The sequence below is a fragment of the Pristis pectinata genome, chromosome 9 (assembly GCF_009764475.1).
Source record: "Pristis pectinata isolate sPriPec2 chromosome 9, sPriPec2.1.pri, whole genome shotgun sequence".
In the NCBI taxonomy this organism is placed as follows: domain Eukaryota; kingdom Metazoa; phylum Chordata; class Chondrichthyes; order Rhinopristiformes; family Pristidae; genus Pristis; species Pristis pectinata.
The window spans coordinates 45,049,820-45,065,961 of record NC_067413.1 but is presented as its reverse complement, the minus strand read 5'-3'; the positions used below and the strand labels follow the sequence as shown (position 1 = coordinate 45,065,961).

The 16,142-nt window shown below is 38.9% G+C and overlaps 1 protein-coding gene across 4 annotated transcripts in view; it reads right to left on the bottom strand.

The window, feature by feature from the left end:
• Window positions 1-16,142, bottom strand: part of LOC127574050 (coiled-coil domain-containing protein 102A-like) — a 354,834-nt gene that overhangs the window by 102,377 nt on the left and 236,315 nt on the right. For 3 of the 4 annotated variants that reach the window (XM_052022652.1, XM_052022651.1, XM_052022650.1), the window contains exon 8: window positions 4,153-4,256. The exons of the other annotated variant lie outside the window; for it this stretch is intronic. In XM_052022652.1, coding sequence (XP_051878612.1) covers window positions 4,153-4,256 — 104 coding nt within the window. The remainder of the gene's footprint in view (window positions 1-4,152; window positions 4,257-16,142) is intronic. 4 annotated transcript variants of the gene reach the window in all.

The following is a 16,142-nucleotide window of genomic DNA, read 5'->3' as shown; positions in this document are numbered from 1 at the left end:
TAACCTTCTGTAGGTAGTTTAATGGGCAAAGTATGGTTATGCACTTTGGTGGAAGGAATAAAAGGCATAGACTATTTTCTAAACAGGGAGCGAATTCCAAAATCAGAGATGCAAAGGGACTTGGGAGTCCTAGCACAGGATTCCATGAAGGTTAACAGAAGTAGTAAGGAAGGCAAATGCAATGTTAGCATTCATTTCGAGAGGACTAGAAAATAAAATTAAGGATGTAATGCTAAGGCTTTATATGGCATTGGTCAGACCACATTTGGAGTATTGTAAGCAGTTTTGGGCCCCATATCAAAGGAATTGATGCTGGCATTGGAGAGGGTCTCAAGGAGGTTTATGACAATGATCCGGGGATGAAAGAGTTAATGCATGAGGAGCGTTTGATGGCTCTGGGACTGTAGTTGCTGGAGTTTAAAAGGATTGGGGGGGGGGGGGGGTGGTGATCTCACTGAAACCTACCGAATATTGAAAAGCCTGGACCAAGTGGATGTGGAGAGGATGTTTCCAGTAGCGGGAGAGTCTAGGACCAGAGGGCACAGCCTCAGAATAGAAGGACATATGTTTAGAACAGAGATGAAGAGGAATTTATTTAGCCAGAGGGTGGTGAGTCTGTGAAATTCATTGCCACAGACGGCTGTGGAGGCCAAGCCATTGGGTCTATTTAAAGTAGAGGTTGATAAGTTCTTGATTAGTAAGGATGGATGTAAAAGATTATGGGGAGAAGGCAAAAGAATGGGGTTGAGAGGGAAAAATAAATCAGTCATGATCGAATGGTGGAGCAGACTCAATGGGCCAAATGGCCTGATTCTGCTCCTATGTCTTATGGTCTCATGGTCTTAATTAATGTGTACATTAATGTGCAAGTTAAAAGCAAGGGGATTTTGAGGATGAAATGCCATTTTTGTGAAGCAACTCAAAGGCTCTCCCCCATCACATTGCTGACTGACAGCTACTTTTTTAAGCAAATTCTGGGCTCAAAAATTTGATCCAACACTTTGCCTCCTATATATCAATCTATCTATTTATTTATCCATGTATCTATCAATGCACATATTTATTTACTTTTATTATTTAGGTAAATCCAGATATTGCCTTTGTTAAACAAACTAGACAATATTCCAATATGAATATTTGCTTTACAGGTTTATATATTACCATTCACAAAACTGATAAATGCTTCAGTTCTGTGCTGTACACCAGTCAACCTTTCCTGCTTGTCATGAAAGCTAAAATTTATCGCACCATGATTCACCAGAAACCACATTTGTACCTTGCTTTTATATATATTATGCTGTTACAAAATGTTTATCATACCATTTACCACTAGTGGAAAGTCAGCAATACAAATTAGAAAATGTAACCTTTCATATTTATTGTATGAATTTTGCATATTTATTAGGATACAAGCACTGTAGAAGGAAGTTGCCATTTCCCTTGTGAAATTATTGGCGTGTACAATACAGAGGAAAGTCAACTTCCAGTGATGTAATCAGGACAACTATGAATTGGTAAATGATCTCCCAAACTGTAAAATAGGTCAGAATTTCCCTTAAATTGATCAGAGACTAGATACTAAAAAAGCTATTGAGTAATGCAGTGGTATAAAGAATACACTATCAGTTCCTTGCTCCAGAATCTGATATACATTTTTGTCCTTATCTATTTAATATTCCTCTGAAAACCAATGATTTGAATGGTCAATGTTAATTACAGAGAACAGTTAAATGCTACAAGCACAAATATTCATATAAAGTAGTATTTCATGTTCAATCCAAAGAAAAACATTTTTTAACAGTTCATTTCAACTGTTCAAATATGTTGTCACAGGCCCACAGTCATCTGCAGCTGTTTCAATGATGAATCTTTCTCTATCATCAGGACAGAAGTGAGGATGTTTGCTGATGATTTTGCAGCACCAGTTCCATTCTCAGTTCCTCAGGCCACAAGGTACCTGGACAACAGTCTGGTATAGGCTGGTGAGTGCCAAGTAATATAAATGTCAAACAAGTGCCAGTCAATGTCATCTCCAATAGTTCCCTTTGACAATCAATGACATTATCATCAACAAGTATCTCACCACTGACATCCTGGGCATCACAACTAAGTAAAAAAAACTTATCTAGACCAGCCACATTAACAGCATAGCTTCAAGACCTGAGACTAGATACAAAACCTTTCAACTATCCACAAGGTGCAGCAGTATGATGGAATGCTTTTGACTTGCCTGGATGAGCAGAGAATTCCAAAAACACCAAAATGCCTCAATATCACCTCAGGACAATACACCCATCTTGACTGGACCCCATATGTCAACCTGAACAATCATGTCTTCCCCCAGCTGTATACCATTTACAAAATGCACTGCAGCATTTTGACACAGATCCTTTCACAGCACCTCTTAAGCCACTAACCTCTAAAACTAAAAGGCAAGGACAGCGGGTATGTAGACACCCCAACATCAGCTATTTGCCTCCCAAGTTACATACCATCTTGCCAAAATACACTGCCGTTCGTTCAACGTTGCTGACCCAAAATACCTACAGCACTGTTCATTGCAAGGACTACAGCAGCTCACCACCATCTTTTCAAGCACAATAAAGGATGGGAAACATATGATCATCTTTCCAGTGATACCTACAACCCATCAGAGTATTTAAACAGCTTTGCATGACAAGCTACAGAAAAAAAAACTGAAAAGACAATGCAAGAGAAATACAACAGGATGAAGAACAGATTACAATCAGTCATGGGAAGTGATAAATATCTCCACAAACAAGGCTGAACATTTAATTCACAATTGACTCCCACCAGTGGGTTGAGGATAGGTTCCAGGTAGAAATATTTATTATATTTGCAGGCAGACATGTAGATTACTTGTGGCGTAGCTAAAATTAGGGAAAAAATAATAAACTTGTTTTTAAACACCAACAGCAAATTAGGAGCTGGGTCTGTATCAACTCTATGACTTTGTATTGTAATTTTACTTGCATTCCTACTTCCCCACACATAAAAAACATGCTTGAAATTTTCAATGACCTTTGACCTTTTGTAATTCTGTAATAACTTTCCTTCAGTGTACCAACTTCCTGCCTCTGCTTTTCAACTTCAAAACAGCAAAACAAAAGTTAATTCCCCTAGACATTTACAAAGAAATTCTTCAATCTTCTCTATTCAGAGGCTACTCCCAGCAGTTGAAATGATAGTAGTGAATTTGTGAGACGAGGGGCATCTAAAGCAGCCTCAGTAAACGCAAACATAGATCAAAGAATCAAACACCTGGATCATAGCATTCTCAAGGTTCTGGTAATTAATTTGGGACACAGCATTCAGAAAGGCCCTGCTTCAGGCCTTGCCCAAGAGAGTTAAAAGTGCTATAGAACGTGGCATTCTTAAGTTATATTCAATACATCAACTGAGAGCCTAATACATTCTCTCTTTGTGCTTCCACTTCCTAGTAAGGTAAACAGGAATCTGTTCCACCATCTATCAATGCACTAAGCACCAAGTCTGAACTGAAATTAAATTATAGGCTTCTTAAGGAAAGCAGTAACCATCCTCATCATGTTAAACAGTTTTGGCCACGTGAGCTAAAAATTAAAGTACTCTGCAAGTGGAAATTCTTTTGTTGAAGATTACTTAACAGAATATTTTATTGAAATTGTATCCATTTTGCAGTTGTTGTTTGGCTCTAGTTTCCTGGACTGTGCTTCAAACCTCTGCCTAACCCACAAACCATGAGGAAGCCCCACACATCACATTGTTCCTGTACTGAAAAACTGTTCAGAGTGAAATGATTGTGATCAGTATCACAATCATATGGGACTTCTAGTACAAATTTCAAATCACACAACAGAATGTATAAAAATATAAATACTTGCTGAGAACTTCTTAGTGATTGTGCAGGGAATGTTACTTATTTCTTAATTAAGATGCAGACTGGTTTGGTTGTAGTTCCATAACTCTATGCTTTCTCTAAGCACATCACTATTTTAATAATATCAGCCATCAAGTTTCAATGACAAAAACAATAATTTTATTGAGCCTTTTGTCTTCCCCACAAAGACCATCTTGCGCAATTAATCAATTTGATGATATGAAGTGCTTAATCCTAAATTTTCTTTCCCTTCTCCCCTTTTGGTGTCCTACCTCGTCTGCAAGTGATCAAACTGGACTTGAAGATTGTCGTTCAATTCTGTCTGTTCATCCAAGGAACGCTGCAGTTTCCTGATCTGGTTCAGTGAGTCATCCAACTACAATAACACAAGTAAAAAGCAGAATCATAATCGGCACTGAGCTCTTATCATTTGTCATAAACTTCCCTGTCTTGTGTATATATATTTGGAACTGAGGCAGAAGAAATGGTTCATTGAATAATGAATTTATGCATTGTAGAAAGTAGGGTATACCATCTACTGGAAATCTAAATTGGTATTCTAACCTTAACTTTAAATAGGATCAAAATATGAACATAACATTGAAAAATCTCATGGTTCAATACTGGTTCCAGCACCCAATAACGCATCTGCATGAAATTTTCCCAATGCCTGAACCTGCCATAAGAACGGTTTAATGCAGCCACACTGATCTTTCACAAGTCAGTTTAGTATTTACAAAGGAACAAACTGTTGCCTTGGTACTATATTAATTAATCTCTGAATCAAACATCATGATTTTAATTATGATGATTATTGTAGAGTCTTTAACATTACAAATGTTTGGAGTTATTTTTCCTCAGAATTTTTCTTTTTAAATGCATATGACACATTAATAAAATGCATTGCCATCCCAAAGGGTTATGCTACAAAATGAGAAAATCCACGTTCTTATCTTCACCTGCTTTTTCAATTCCATCCAGACTCAATGAGCAGCCTCCTCCAGCCTTACACCCCAGTTGCACTATTCTCCCCAGATTCCGTAACTGTTCACATCTCCCTCTTTTCCTGGCAGCCAACAGCAGGTATTCTTTTAATATGTTGACTTTGACTCTCTGGGATTTGCCTCCAAAATTCCTTAACGGTTTTTTTTTCCTTCAGAAATGTCCTCAAATACACTTTCTTGGCAACAAAGTTTTCAGATGGTTGCTCTGCTTATTTTCCTTTGTAAAAATGCACAACATTTCTTTGACATTAAGATCACTATAAAGACAATGACAACACATGGACAACAATGGGGGCAGCATGGTAGCGTAGCTGTTAGCGTAACGCTATTACAGCGCCAGCGACTCGGGTTCAATTCCAGCCACTGTCTGTAAGGAGTTTGTACATTCTCCCCATGTCTGCGTGGGTTTCCTCCAGGTGCTCCAGTTTCCTCCCACATTCCAAAGATGTATGGGTTAGGAGTTGTGGGCATGCTATGTTGGTGCCGGAAGAGTGGCGACACTTGCCGGATGCCCCGCAGAATATTCTACACAAAAGATGCATTTCACTGTGTGTTTTGATGTACATGTGACTAATAAAGAGATCTTATATACTTACCTTGGCCATGTGCTAAAACTATCAAGAAAGCATATTAATATCAATTGCACAGCAATAAAATTAAAGATTAGGGGGTAAATTGGTACCCCTAATCTTCAGATATAGCGAATGGTGCAGTGAAACCAAAAGGGGGAAGAAACAGAAACTCATGCAAAGAAAGCAATAATGTTAATGTTTCATACTCTTTCACTGTAAGGCCCCATGGAAGAACTCTGCCAGTAACATTAATATTATTCCTATCAGGACATCTGCTGTTATTGATATACAAATACAGTTCAAAGGATATTAAGTTCAGCTTTGTGCAGTTTCCTTCAGTGTTTCCATGGTTAGTGCAGCCACCAACAGATGTATTGCTTTAACACTTCAGAAGTAATAATTCTACTTCACTGATTAAATAGAAGACCAGTCAGAACAGGTGTGGGTCAGCCCTTTATCACATCCTTATTTTTACTTTAGAAACTATTCCAATCATCAACATAAACTAATAAACCATTTACCATCAAGTGTTAGCCTGAAAGTCATAGGACTCAAACCCATCTTGCAGATTTGACCTCAAAATCTAGATTTTATGACGGAGAACTGCACTGCCAGCTGCCATACCTACCCACTCAATTGTATGCAAGTGATCACATACTCTTATTCTAAGTACAGGCAAGTTTGCTGTTGTGCTGATTAATATTTATCCATCAACCAACATTATAAAAAAAGTTACCTTGGATTGCTGTTTATTAAAATGTACAGTTGTATTTTAAGCATGAGGTCATAAAAAGGTGCTATGGAATTCCAGCTCTTCCTCTTCATTTGAAGCATTAAAGATGGGGTCAGTTTCACTTCTGGTTCAGTGGAGAATGCCTGCATGATCATGGTGTCTGAAGCCATTGCTAGGCTGTGACTGTTCCCAGATCTGTAAGATGGCCAACAGAGCAAGCTGGGAGGCAATCCAAGAGGATAGAATGAAAAGGAGTTGAAGAAAAATTCATTGCAGCCTCCTCTTGGTGATCTCAAGAGCTCTTATAAAGAAAACACTCTTCACAGAGGCTGAACCACTTGTTGGGCAAAAATTCCCAGTACCTACACTGCTGGCTGTGCATTTTAGTGCCACAATGCCAGAACTAATTAACACTGCAATGAACGCAACGATGAGAATTTCCAAGTCATTCATCCTGCTGGGAATGGTGCTATTTTCAGCCCCATATCGGTGCTGTTGATGTCAAGAAAATTCATGGCCAGATGACAATGCCTGCTTCTAGTTGTTCCTTTCCCTGACTTCATTGGTGTAATTTTGCCAATTGATCTGATCCTTGTATCAAACTATGATAATTGCCTTATTTACACAGTATTTCCAACATCAAACAAATGTATACTCCTATATACTGGGAGATTGGCAGGCAGTGAACTCCTATTTTTGTGAACCTTATGGTAGAAAAATACAAATAAACCAGCCAATCACAACTCACTGCTTTTTTCATCTCAACCACAAATCACAGGGTTATTAGCACACTAATAATGGTGTGCATATTACACTTTCCTTACTTTACCATTATGTTTTGGGTCATTAACAATGCAAACTAAACCCTGCTACAGGAACTTGTTTTATGCATAATCCTCCAGAATAGTATGAGAAAGAGGTTTCAATCACGTTCAACTGATTATCAGCCGGGCCATCTAAATCAGAGATCTAATTACAGCATTCAATATTTTGGCATTCAAATGAAGCATGGCTGAACTAAAAGTGAAATGGTTTCATGAACAAGTGTTTAGAGACTGCTTTTATTTAGGAGCACAAAATGCAATAAGGTAAATCACATTAAGGCACATCGCTGAGGGCAATAATATGATGGTGAGCACCTCCTCTTTGGAGTATTGAATCAGAGTCTTGAGTATGGTATAAAGGAAGCTGTGAACCTGTGTGCAAGCTACAAAGTGGATTTATTAACCTCTTGAACACCATTAAAATGAGATACCTACCCCATAACTGTTGTATTAGACTCCAGTTGCACAGTGTCAATTGGGAAGAACACTGAAGAGGAGATCATCATTAAAAAAATTCAATTCCTTCCCTAGAGGAAGGGATTTCCATCCCATACACACTCCTAACTGGAACAGTGCCTGTTCTACATGTAGCCAGCTGCATGTCAGGATGCCATCAACCAGCAATGCTACTCTGGTGTCACAGCCTTTAAAAATGTCACTGGTACACAGTCAGTTATGTAAAGAGAGCAACCTTGCTTTATCTAGACTTCTTGTAAGCAAGTGCACACAGCACATCATGCATGCCAGTGGCACCATATGCCAGAAGGAATCATCAGAATGGAAGGAGACTCATGAGCAATAGCAACAATGACACAGACCAGTAAGCCCAACATATTTTTTGTTTTATATCCCAAGTAACTGCATGCACCAGCTTACATTTTTCATCAGAGCAAGCACACAGTATTTGGAAGTTAATCTACAATATCTCAAAGATTGATCTCAAACCTCTTCATGTCAACAGATTTAGACTGCACCATTTTACCTTTCCTTTCAATATGCATAAGGCAGGCAGTGTGGGTCTACTATGTGTCTCTTGCTGTGTTTTTCTGTTATAATACTTCTTTCAGACTCTTGGAGAGCTATGAATACTTGTATAGCAGGCTGTGAACATTTCTCTTTAGAGGTAATTTTGAAAACAGCTTCAAATTTCACCAGTTTCCAAGTAACTCCCTTGCTGCAAAAATATTCTGATACTTTTTGCCATGTTTGTGATTTTGTATTTAGTACAATATTGGTGTAATCAGCTTACCTATCATAAAGATCACAGACTTTAATGTGGTCAAAATCATTCAACCTGTCAGAGAGTGTGCATTGTGGCTATGGAAGTGCGAACAAGAGTCAGAAAAGTGCTGTGCAACACTTATCCCTGATCAAGGTAGAAAGAGCAAACGCCAACATTTTCTGACACTGGATGGGGTTGAAGGGAGGAACAATGTCCTTTATCCTTAAGACAGCAGGACAACCACCTCTCCACCCCACCCCCACAGTCATATGATGAGGAGCAAAGATTAACGTCTTAGAGGTTTAGCCCCCAGGATCTGGTTACAAGCGGCTTAATAAACTTGCAAGAGTAGTCAAGGTCTGTGATTGCCATACCATTTGCCATAGTCACAGATCAATGGATCACTCAACTAGAACAATCTTCATTAACCTAACAATCTTACCTTTCATAAATTCAGCTCATCCACCCAGAACTGTTGCCAAGAATAAATCCACTTCTCACAGCTTGCACACACTGCAGATTTCAACTGTGATCACCACATCATCCAAACAGATTGCACCTCACTTACTTTTGCGGAACAAGGTGACACGCAAGGTGGGGGCAGCGGGAAATAACCAAGGTGATCCTAGATGTTCTAAGCATGGAGGAAATGTGCTGCCTGAGATCACAAGGGCTAATGCAGAGATTATGGCCGGCAGTGAGGCTGAGTGCTCATTCCTAATCCTCCTTCTCATTTCCCACTTCCTCTCCTCCCACAATCTCTTCTGACTTAAAAGCTGCTAGTTTTCCTTCCCAACCCATCCCCTTCTCTCTCTTACCACTGGACACTTTTGCCAAAATGTGTAAGAAGTCCAGTCTGATCAGGCAGTGGTGGAATATCAAAAAGATAGTGTTGATAAAGGCATCCTCTCATTTGATTTCATTCCTAGCTATCAGCTGTATTTCTTAGAAGATAGCTTGGGGACAGGAATTACATGTGTTGAAACAGAAGGCACAAGTGTACAGCAGCCAGGGTAAGGATAATGTTAGTTCAGATACCAGGTTGCTGAAGGGTGAGGTCACACAGTAATTCTGCTGCACAGATGAGGACATTGATAAGTTATACTACATTAGAAGACTATAGAATCCATACATCATATAATGTAGTGTACTGGGAAGCCTGCATCCCATGTCAAGGAACATGGTATAGTCAGGTCCCAGCACGGCACTAAACTTTGCAGCTCAACCTTTTTGAACTGGTTGCCAACTACCTCCACACTTTGTAAACCCAATCATGATGCAGCTACAGATGGCTGTTTTACTATTGTCAAATCTCAGGCAGTTGCCACTCAAGGTAGTTCGCTGCCTCATTGGTGTGGATACCAGTGTTTAAAAAAGCTGTCCAGCAATCTGTCCTCTAACAGATTACCAGGGTTGCAGAGAGAATAGCAGTGGCTCCGTGGAACATGAAGCTACTGTCTTCCGGCTGCCACTCCACCGGTGCCCTTGATCTGTCTGTTAGCTCATTGTTGCTGCCCACGTTGAAATGGTGGAGCCTGAAGTCAGCCCCTGAAGTACACTTTTACTCAGCAACAGCCTCAGAAAATCATCCAATAACTAACTGGCAAATACCTTTAAACAGCACTGGTGGGAGGATGGACATGCTGTTTAAGACATGTGCATCTGTATCAAATTAAGGATATAACATGACATCCAAAATGGCATCAAATCAGCACTGCATCCTGCCCACAAAAATGCCTTGCCATGTTTGTTTTTTTGAAGATGGTGCTCTTTTAAACAAATGGAAATCTAGGTGAGCCAATTCACTCCTTATTTGAGGTCCAAAATGGATATGGGATTTAAAAGTCATTTAATTTGTCAAACTGCTTTTATATTCATATTCAGCTCAACCTTAGAGTGGCCAGTACAAAGGCACATAGATTAAATGGAAAAACAAGCAACAATGGATAGTAGAAATCTAAAACAGAAAATGCTTAAATACTGGAGAGAAGAAAAGAATTAACATTTCAGGTGGATGACTTTCATCAAACTAAGTTAGAAATCAGTTTTAGATTACAGAGAAGTGAAGGGAACAGGGAAATGTCTATTTGAGGTGGAGATCAGAGGAGAATCAATGACACAAATGATGGTGGTGCCAATTGAGAGAAAGTAGTGAAGGATTGTTAACCACAGCTGGTGGAGGTAGAAATAGAGGAGGATGAATGAGAACAGAGCAGAAAGGAAAACACCACGCATTAACTGTGAAATACAAAACACTGCAGTTGCTGGGAATCTGAAATAAGAGAAAATATTGGAAATACACAATAGGGAAGGCAATAAATGGACATTATGGATCTTGCAAAATAAGCTGGTGACCATTTAAGTTATTCTAATAAAAGCAAATCAGATAGGGTACCAAAATGACTGGGAAGAAACAGTTGAGACAGCAGTGATCATTTTCTTTTGGCTTCCTCGCTGGTTGAGGATAAAACACTAGATTATGTCACAGAAGTGGTTAAGAACATAAATGTTATGGGTGATACCCAACTCTGAATTTACTCAGTGATAGAACATCCATATCTCACAAGCGTAATAAGATTCAAAGCCTTCTGAGGAAAGAATTTTCTTCACACTTCAGTGCTAAATAACCTACTCTTTATCAGGAAATAACGTCCCACGTTCTAGGTGTTTTAGTAAGAGGAAAACACCCTTACATGTTTCAATATGATCTCCTCTCATTCTTCTGAATTCCAGAGAGTATAACATTTCCAACCTCTCTTCAAAGAACATTCTTCTCATCCCAGGAATCAAGCTATGAATTGTTGTTGCCTCTACCTAAGGGAAGTACTTATACTTCCCATCTGTACTTATACTTCCCTGTACAGAAACTAAATCTATGCATGGTACTTCAGGTATGTTTTCTCCAAAGCTCTGTACAATTCCAATATGACTTTCTTCTTATTTTATACTTAATATTTCATAGTGGCATAGACCATGCAGCCCATCAACTCTATGCTGGCCCTCAGAGTAATCCCATCAATCCCATTTAGTTCCCTGCAAGCTATTCTTTCACAGTTGCCCTTTCACGTCTCTCACCTCCAGAGCCACCTACATGAGGACAAAACAGTAGCCAATTAACCTTACAACCAACACATCTTTGGAACGTGGGCAGAAACCAGACCATTGAGAGGAAACCCACACTGTCACAGGGAAAATGTGCAAACTCTGCACAGACAGAACCAGAGATCAGCATTGAATCCAAGTTGCAGAACTGGGAAACAACTACATCCACAGCTCAATATTGGCAGCTATGACACTTTGTTTTATATTTCAACTTCTTGCAATAAAGGCCAACATACCACTTACTTTCCAAAATGCTTGTTGTGTTTTCATGTTAACTTCCTGTGTTCCTTCTCCCAGAACACTCATATCCCTCTAACCAGCAGTATTTAATTGTTACTCAACCTTCACAAAATATTCTGTTTTTCTCACCCTCCTATTGAAATGAATAACCTCACATTTCCCCATGTTCCTCCGCAGATGCTACGTATCCTCCTCACAATTTACTTTCCAATCTTGGTTTGTATCATATCACGACTTGGATACATACCACTCACTCCTTTTAACCCAGCTATGAATACAAATTTTAAATAGCCAAGCACTTCTGATATAATCCTCATGGCACTCCCTTAGAAATAGCCTGCCAACCTGATAATGAACATTTTATTCCTACTTTCTCTTTTACTTTCTTTAACTAAATCTATCCTTGCTAATATAATACCTAAATGATCTTTATTTTGGGTTGCAATATTTCAGGTTACATTTTATTGAATCTGGGTTATCTGCCTCATATCTTTTTATCTACCCTGTTAAGTGCATCCTTTGAAAACTTCTGTTGGATTTGTTTGGATTTCCCTTTCATAAAACCATGTTGACTCTGCCTTTCCCTATTTTGTTCTATTATGTGCCCTGTTACCTCCATTTTAATAACAGATTCTTACAATTTTCCTGATGACATTTGTCAGGCTAATTCTCCTTGAGTTTACTATTTACTTCCTATCTCCTCTCTTGAACTGCATTGTAACATTTACAGGCTGCTAATCAGAGAGAAATAAAATATCAGGTATATTAAATGCAGACAAAATTATTTCAGAACAGATTAGGTGCTGAGAGATAAGGTGCTAACATTTATAAATTCTAGATATCTTCTAAGCAAGAAAAGGGTTAATTGAATGTAGATAAAATTACACTGTGACCTTCTCTTGTTCAAAGTAAGACTGCTTTTGATTCCAATCAATATTTTTTTTAAAGAAAGGACTTTTTATAGGAGCAGAGATTAGCAATATCTTCATATTCTTAATATTGATTTATTCGATAATTAAAATGCCTCTTGGCTCTGGCAGCAGAGAACTCTAGTTACTGCATTGCTAAAGGCTGTGCCTGGAGATATATTCCTGTTTTAAGCTTTACTGAAGCTTGCTGAGAACATTCAAAATACTTAACTGACAGGCCATATTTTCATACATTTCAGTAACTGAATTATTTGTCTTCATTTTATATCATCTTTGCTTACAGCATACATTTTCAATTTATTTTGTTTAACCTTGAATCAGTTATAGCGCTCTATATTACTCCATAAAACCTCTAAATCTAGTTAGCTCAGGCAAACCCTTTCTGTTTCTAGTTACTATAAGCATTTATAGTTTTGTTTTTCAAACTACATGATGGACAAGAAAATAATTGGCAATTAGACATGTGTGCTAAACAAAAAGGGCGTCATGTTTCAGACCTGCAATAAACTGTTCATTTGATAGTGTTTCAGCAGATGTGACAGTCATCTTGGATTTGACTTTTTTTATTACTTACTTTTTAATTTGCATTTTCTAATAGTAGCAACAGTTCAACAATGCCAATTTTAACCATAACTCTTTCCCATCAATCAAACTAAAAGAATGCCAGCTTGTATAAGTATAGCATGGTGCTAACTGGAGTGTAAACTAGAATACCGATTCTGTCAGATTCCTATTCACCAACTGTTTCTTAAACAAACTCAAGATCATGCAGGTCTAAAGTATCTACCTTTCACCATCATGTTGGCTGTTGATCCTCATGTTTACAAACTCTACCCAATGCTGGGTCTAATTGGTCCTTCATAATCCTGAAACTATCATTCCCTGCAGGAAACATATTCCTTCCACCCCAATGACATTTTGTAGGCCTCCATAGGTCCTCTTAAAGATATTGTTCTGTATGAGTTCTAGCCTATCAAGGCTTTCTTGTCCCAGATAGGGGAATCATCTTTGCACTCCCTTTAGGGGTTATTGTAAAGACTAACCATAGTTAGGATAAGCTCAAACCACTTCAGTTTCTGCAAACCACTCAAATTAATTTTTATATAGGTTAAGTGAAGAAAATTATGCTATAGAAATAAAATCAGAAAATACAGTTAATTTTCAGCAGGTCAGGTAGCATCTGAGGAGAGAGAAACAGACATTTTGCATCTTTCATCAGAAGTAGGGGAAGCTGGAAAACTAGTGCATCTTAAATTGCAAAGAGGGGTGAGGAATGTCTCTGATAGGGTGGAGACCAAGATAAACTGGATGACACAGATGGTATTGGTGCGAGCTGACAGAGGGTGGTGAAGGCTTGTTAACCGCAGCTAATCTGTCTGCAGAAGTTGTAAGGAGAGAGAGAGATGAAAGAGAACAGAGGAGAAAATGAAAAAAAAAGCAGGAACTGTGAGATACTGAACACATCACTTGCAGTAAATCTGAAATAAAAGAGAATGCTGGAAATGCCCAGCAGGTCAGGTAGCATCTGAGTAGAAAACTGAGTTAGCATTACAGATTGATGACCTTACATTAGAACAGATTTGCTACAAGCTGGAAAGGCTGGTTATCAAATATTGTTGAATTTAATATCAAGTCTTGAAGTCTATAGTATGCCTGGAAGGAAAATGAGATGCTGTTTCTCATTGGGTTGTAATGTGTATCAATTAGCAATTAACAGTGTAAAAAGGGAAGACAGGTCAGAGTCAGAGTGAGATGAAGAATTAAACTGACAGGCAACTGGAAGATCAGAGTAAGCCGTGCAGATTGAATTCAGATGTTTTGCAAAGCAATCACCCAATCTGCCCTTTTTTTCTCCTATGTAAGGGAATGCAACATACTAAACTGCAAGAAATGCAAGTCAATCACAGCTGGAAGGAGCATTTGAGTACCTGGATTGTGGGAAGGAAAGATGGAAAAGGGCAGATATTGCAAGCCCTGCAATATTTGTATGATGCTCTGTAATGATGCTCTGAGTAAGGGGGTTGAGGATTCGTGGAAATGGAATAGTGAACAAGGGAGTCATGGAGAAAACAATCCTTTCAGAATGCTGAAAGGAGAGGGAAGGGCAAGATGTGTCTGGTGGTGGCAGCTTATTGAAGGAGATGAAAGTTAGAGGGGATGAACTGTTGAGTATGGAGACATGTGGGGAGGAAGGCAAGGACAAGTGTAGCTCTACACTTGATGAGAACAGAAGTGCAGGAAATGGGACAAACACATTTGAGAGTACTGACAACTCTGATGGAGAGGAAACCATTGTTAAGGAGAAAGGAATAATCTCAGAAGCACTGTTGTAGAAAGTGTTGTCATCAGAATAGATGTGACGGAGACAGAAAACCTGGGAGAATGGAATGAGCTTACAGGAAGCTGTGTTGGAAGAGACAATAACAGCTAGCTGAGCGAGTCTGTGTGCTTATAAAGCAAATTTGGTTGCTAACCTATTTCCTGAGATGGAGAAACAGCAGTAAAGAAAGGAAAGGGAACAGATAGAGATGGACCATGTGAAAGTGGAACTTGGCTAGAGAAATACTCATGGAAGGAGCATCAAGCTGCTAAATGTTCTATTCGTGGGATTTTTATAGGAAGCGGCTGCAATTGCAGGCATACTGTGATGACTATCCATTGTTTCTTTTGGAGGATGGTCATACATCAGTAAAGATCAAAATAAAGTGCCAAATAGAACTCGTCATCATCTGTTACCCAGAATCAGGCTTCTACCAATCCAGACCAAGTAACCCTGTCCACACTCCAATCCTTAATGCCAACATAGTTCACCGGTGATCAGATGAAACAACCCAGATGGCATGATCGAATCCCTCATGTCCTCCTTTGCAAGACTACCTGCATTGATCATCAAATATCAATGAATGAATTCCTAACAAACTGATGGAAATGGATCTCTACAACTGCATGTAGCTCACCCTGTCAACTCTTGAGGGGGCATGAAATTTATTTCTCCATTACTCAAATGAGTGAGGTATCTCACACCTAGAAGTACAACCTGGAGCCATCTCCTGCCAGACTCTACTTATGGTGTTCCTGGTGCATTAGCCGCCTGCCTCCCCCCTAGCATTTATCTCACTGATGAGAATTCCAGGTCTTTCTCAATAGACCTAGGAGCTCTCTCCCTCTCCCCTGCAGCCTCTTTCTCCTCCATGGCAACCATAATGAATGTTACTGATACCTGGTTACCAAAAGGAGTGTGTCTTTAAGGGCAAACGCCCTTCTCAGACAGGTGTGCAGCAAACTGCTGAAAATGGTGCAAAATTGGGTGTGGTCCCATCAGGAACTGTGATGTCCTGTTTTAGTGCACGATTCCAGATGTAGACTATTTAGGTGCTGTTTCTCATGCATTTTTGATCAATTGTATAGTTCTGTTCAAATTTCCACAAATTTGCATAGATAAAAGTGCCACAAGCAAGAACCAAAATGAAATTCATGGGCAGTGTGCTCTAAATTCTAAAATGTACCTGAGTTCCATTATATGATAATTCAGTATTCTATTCATTAATGGCACTCTGTTTTCACAGTAGACATTCTGAAGAGCGTGATTCTCATATAAATACTTGAAACTCTTGGTTATAATGCAATATTTTTCTT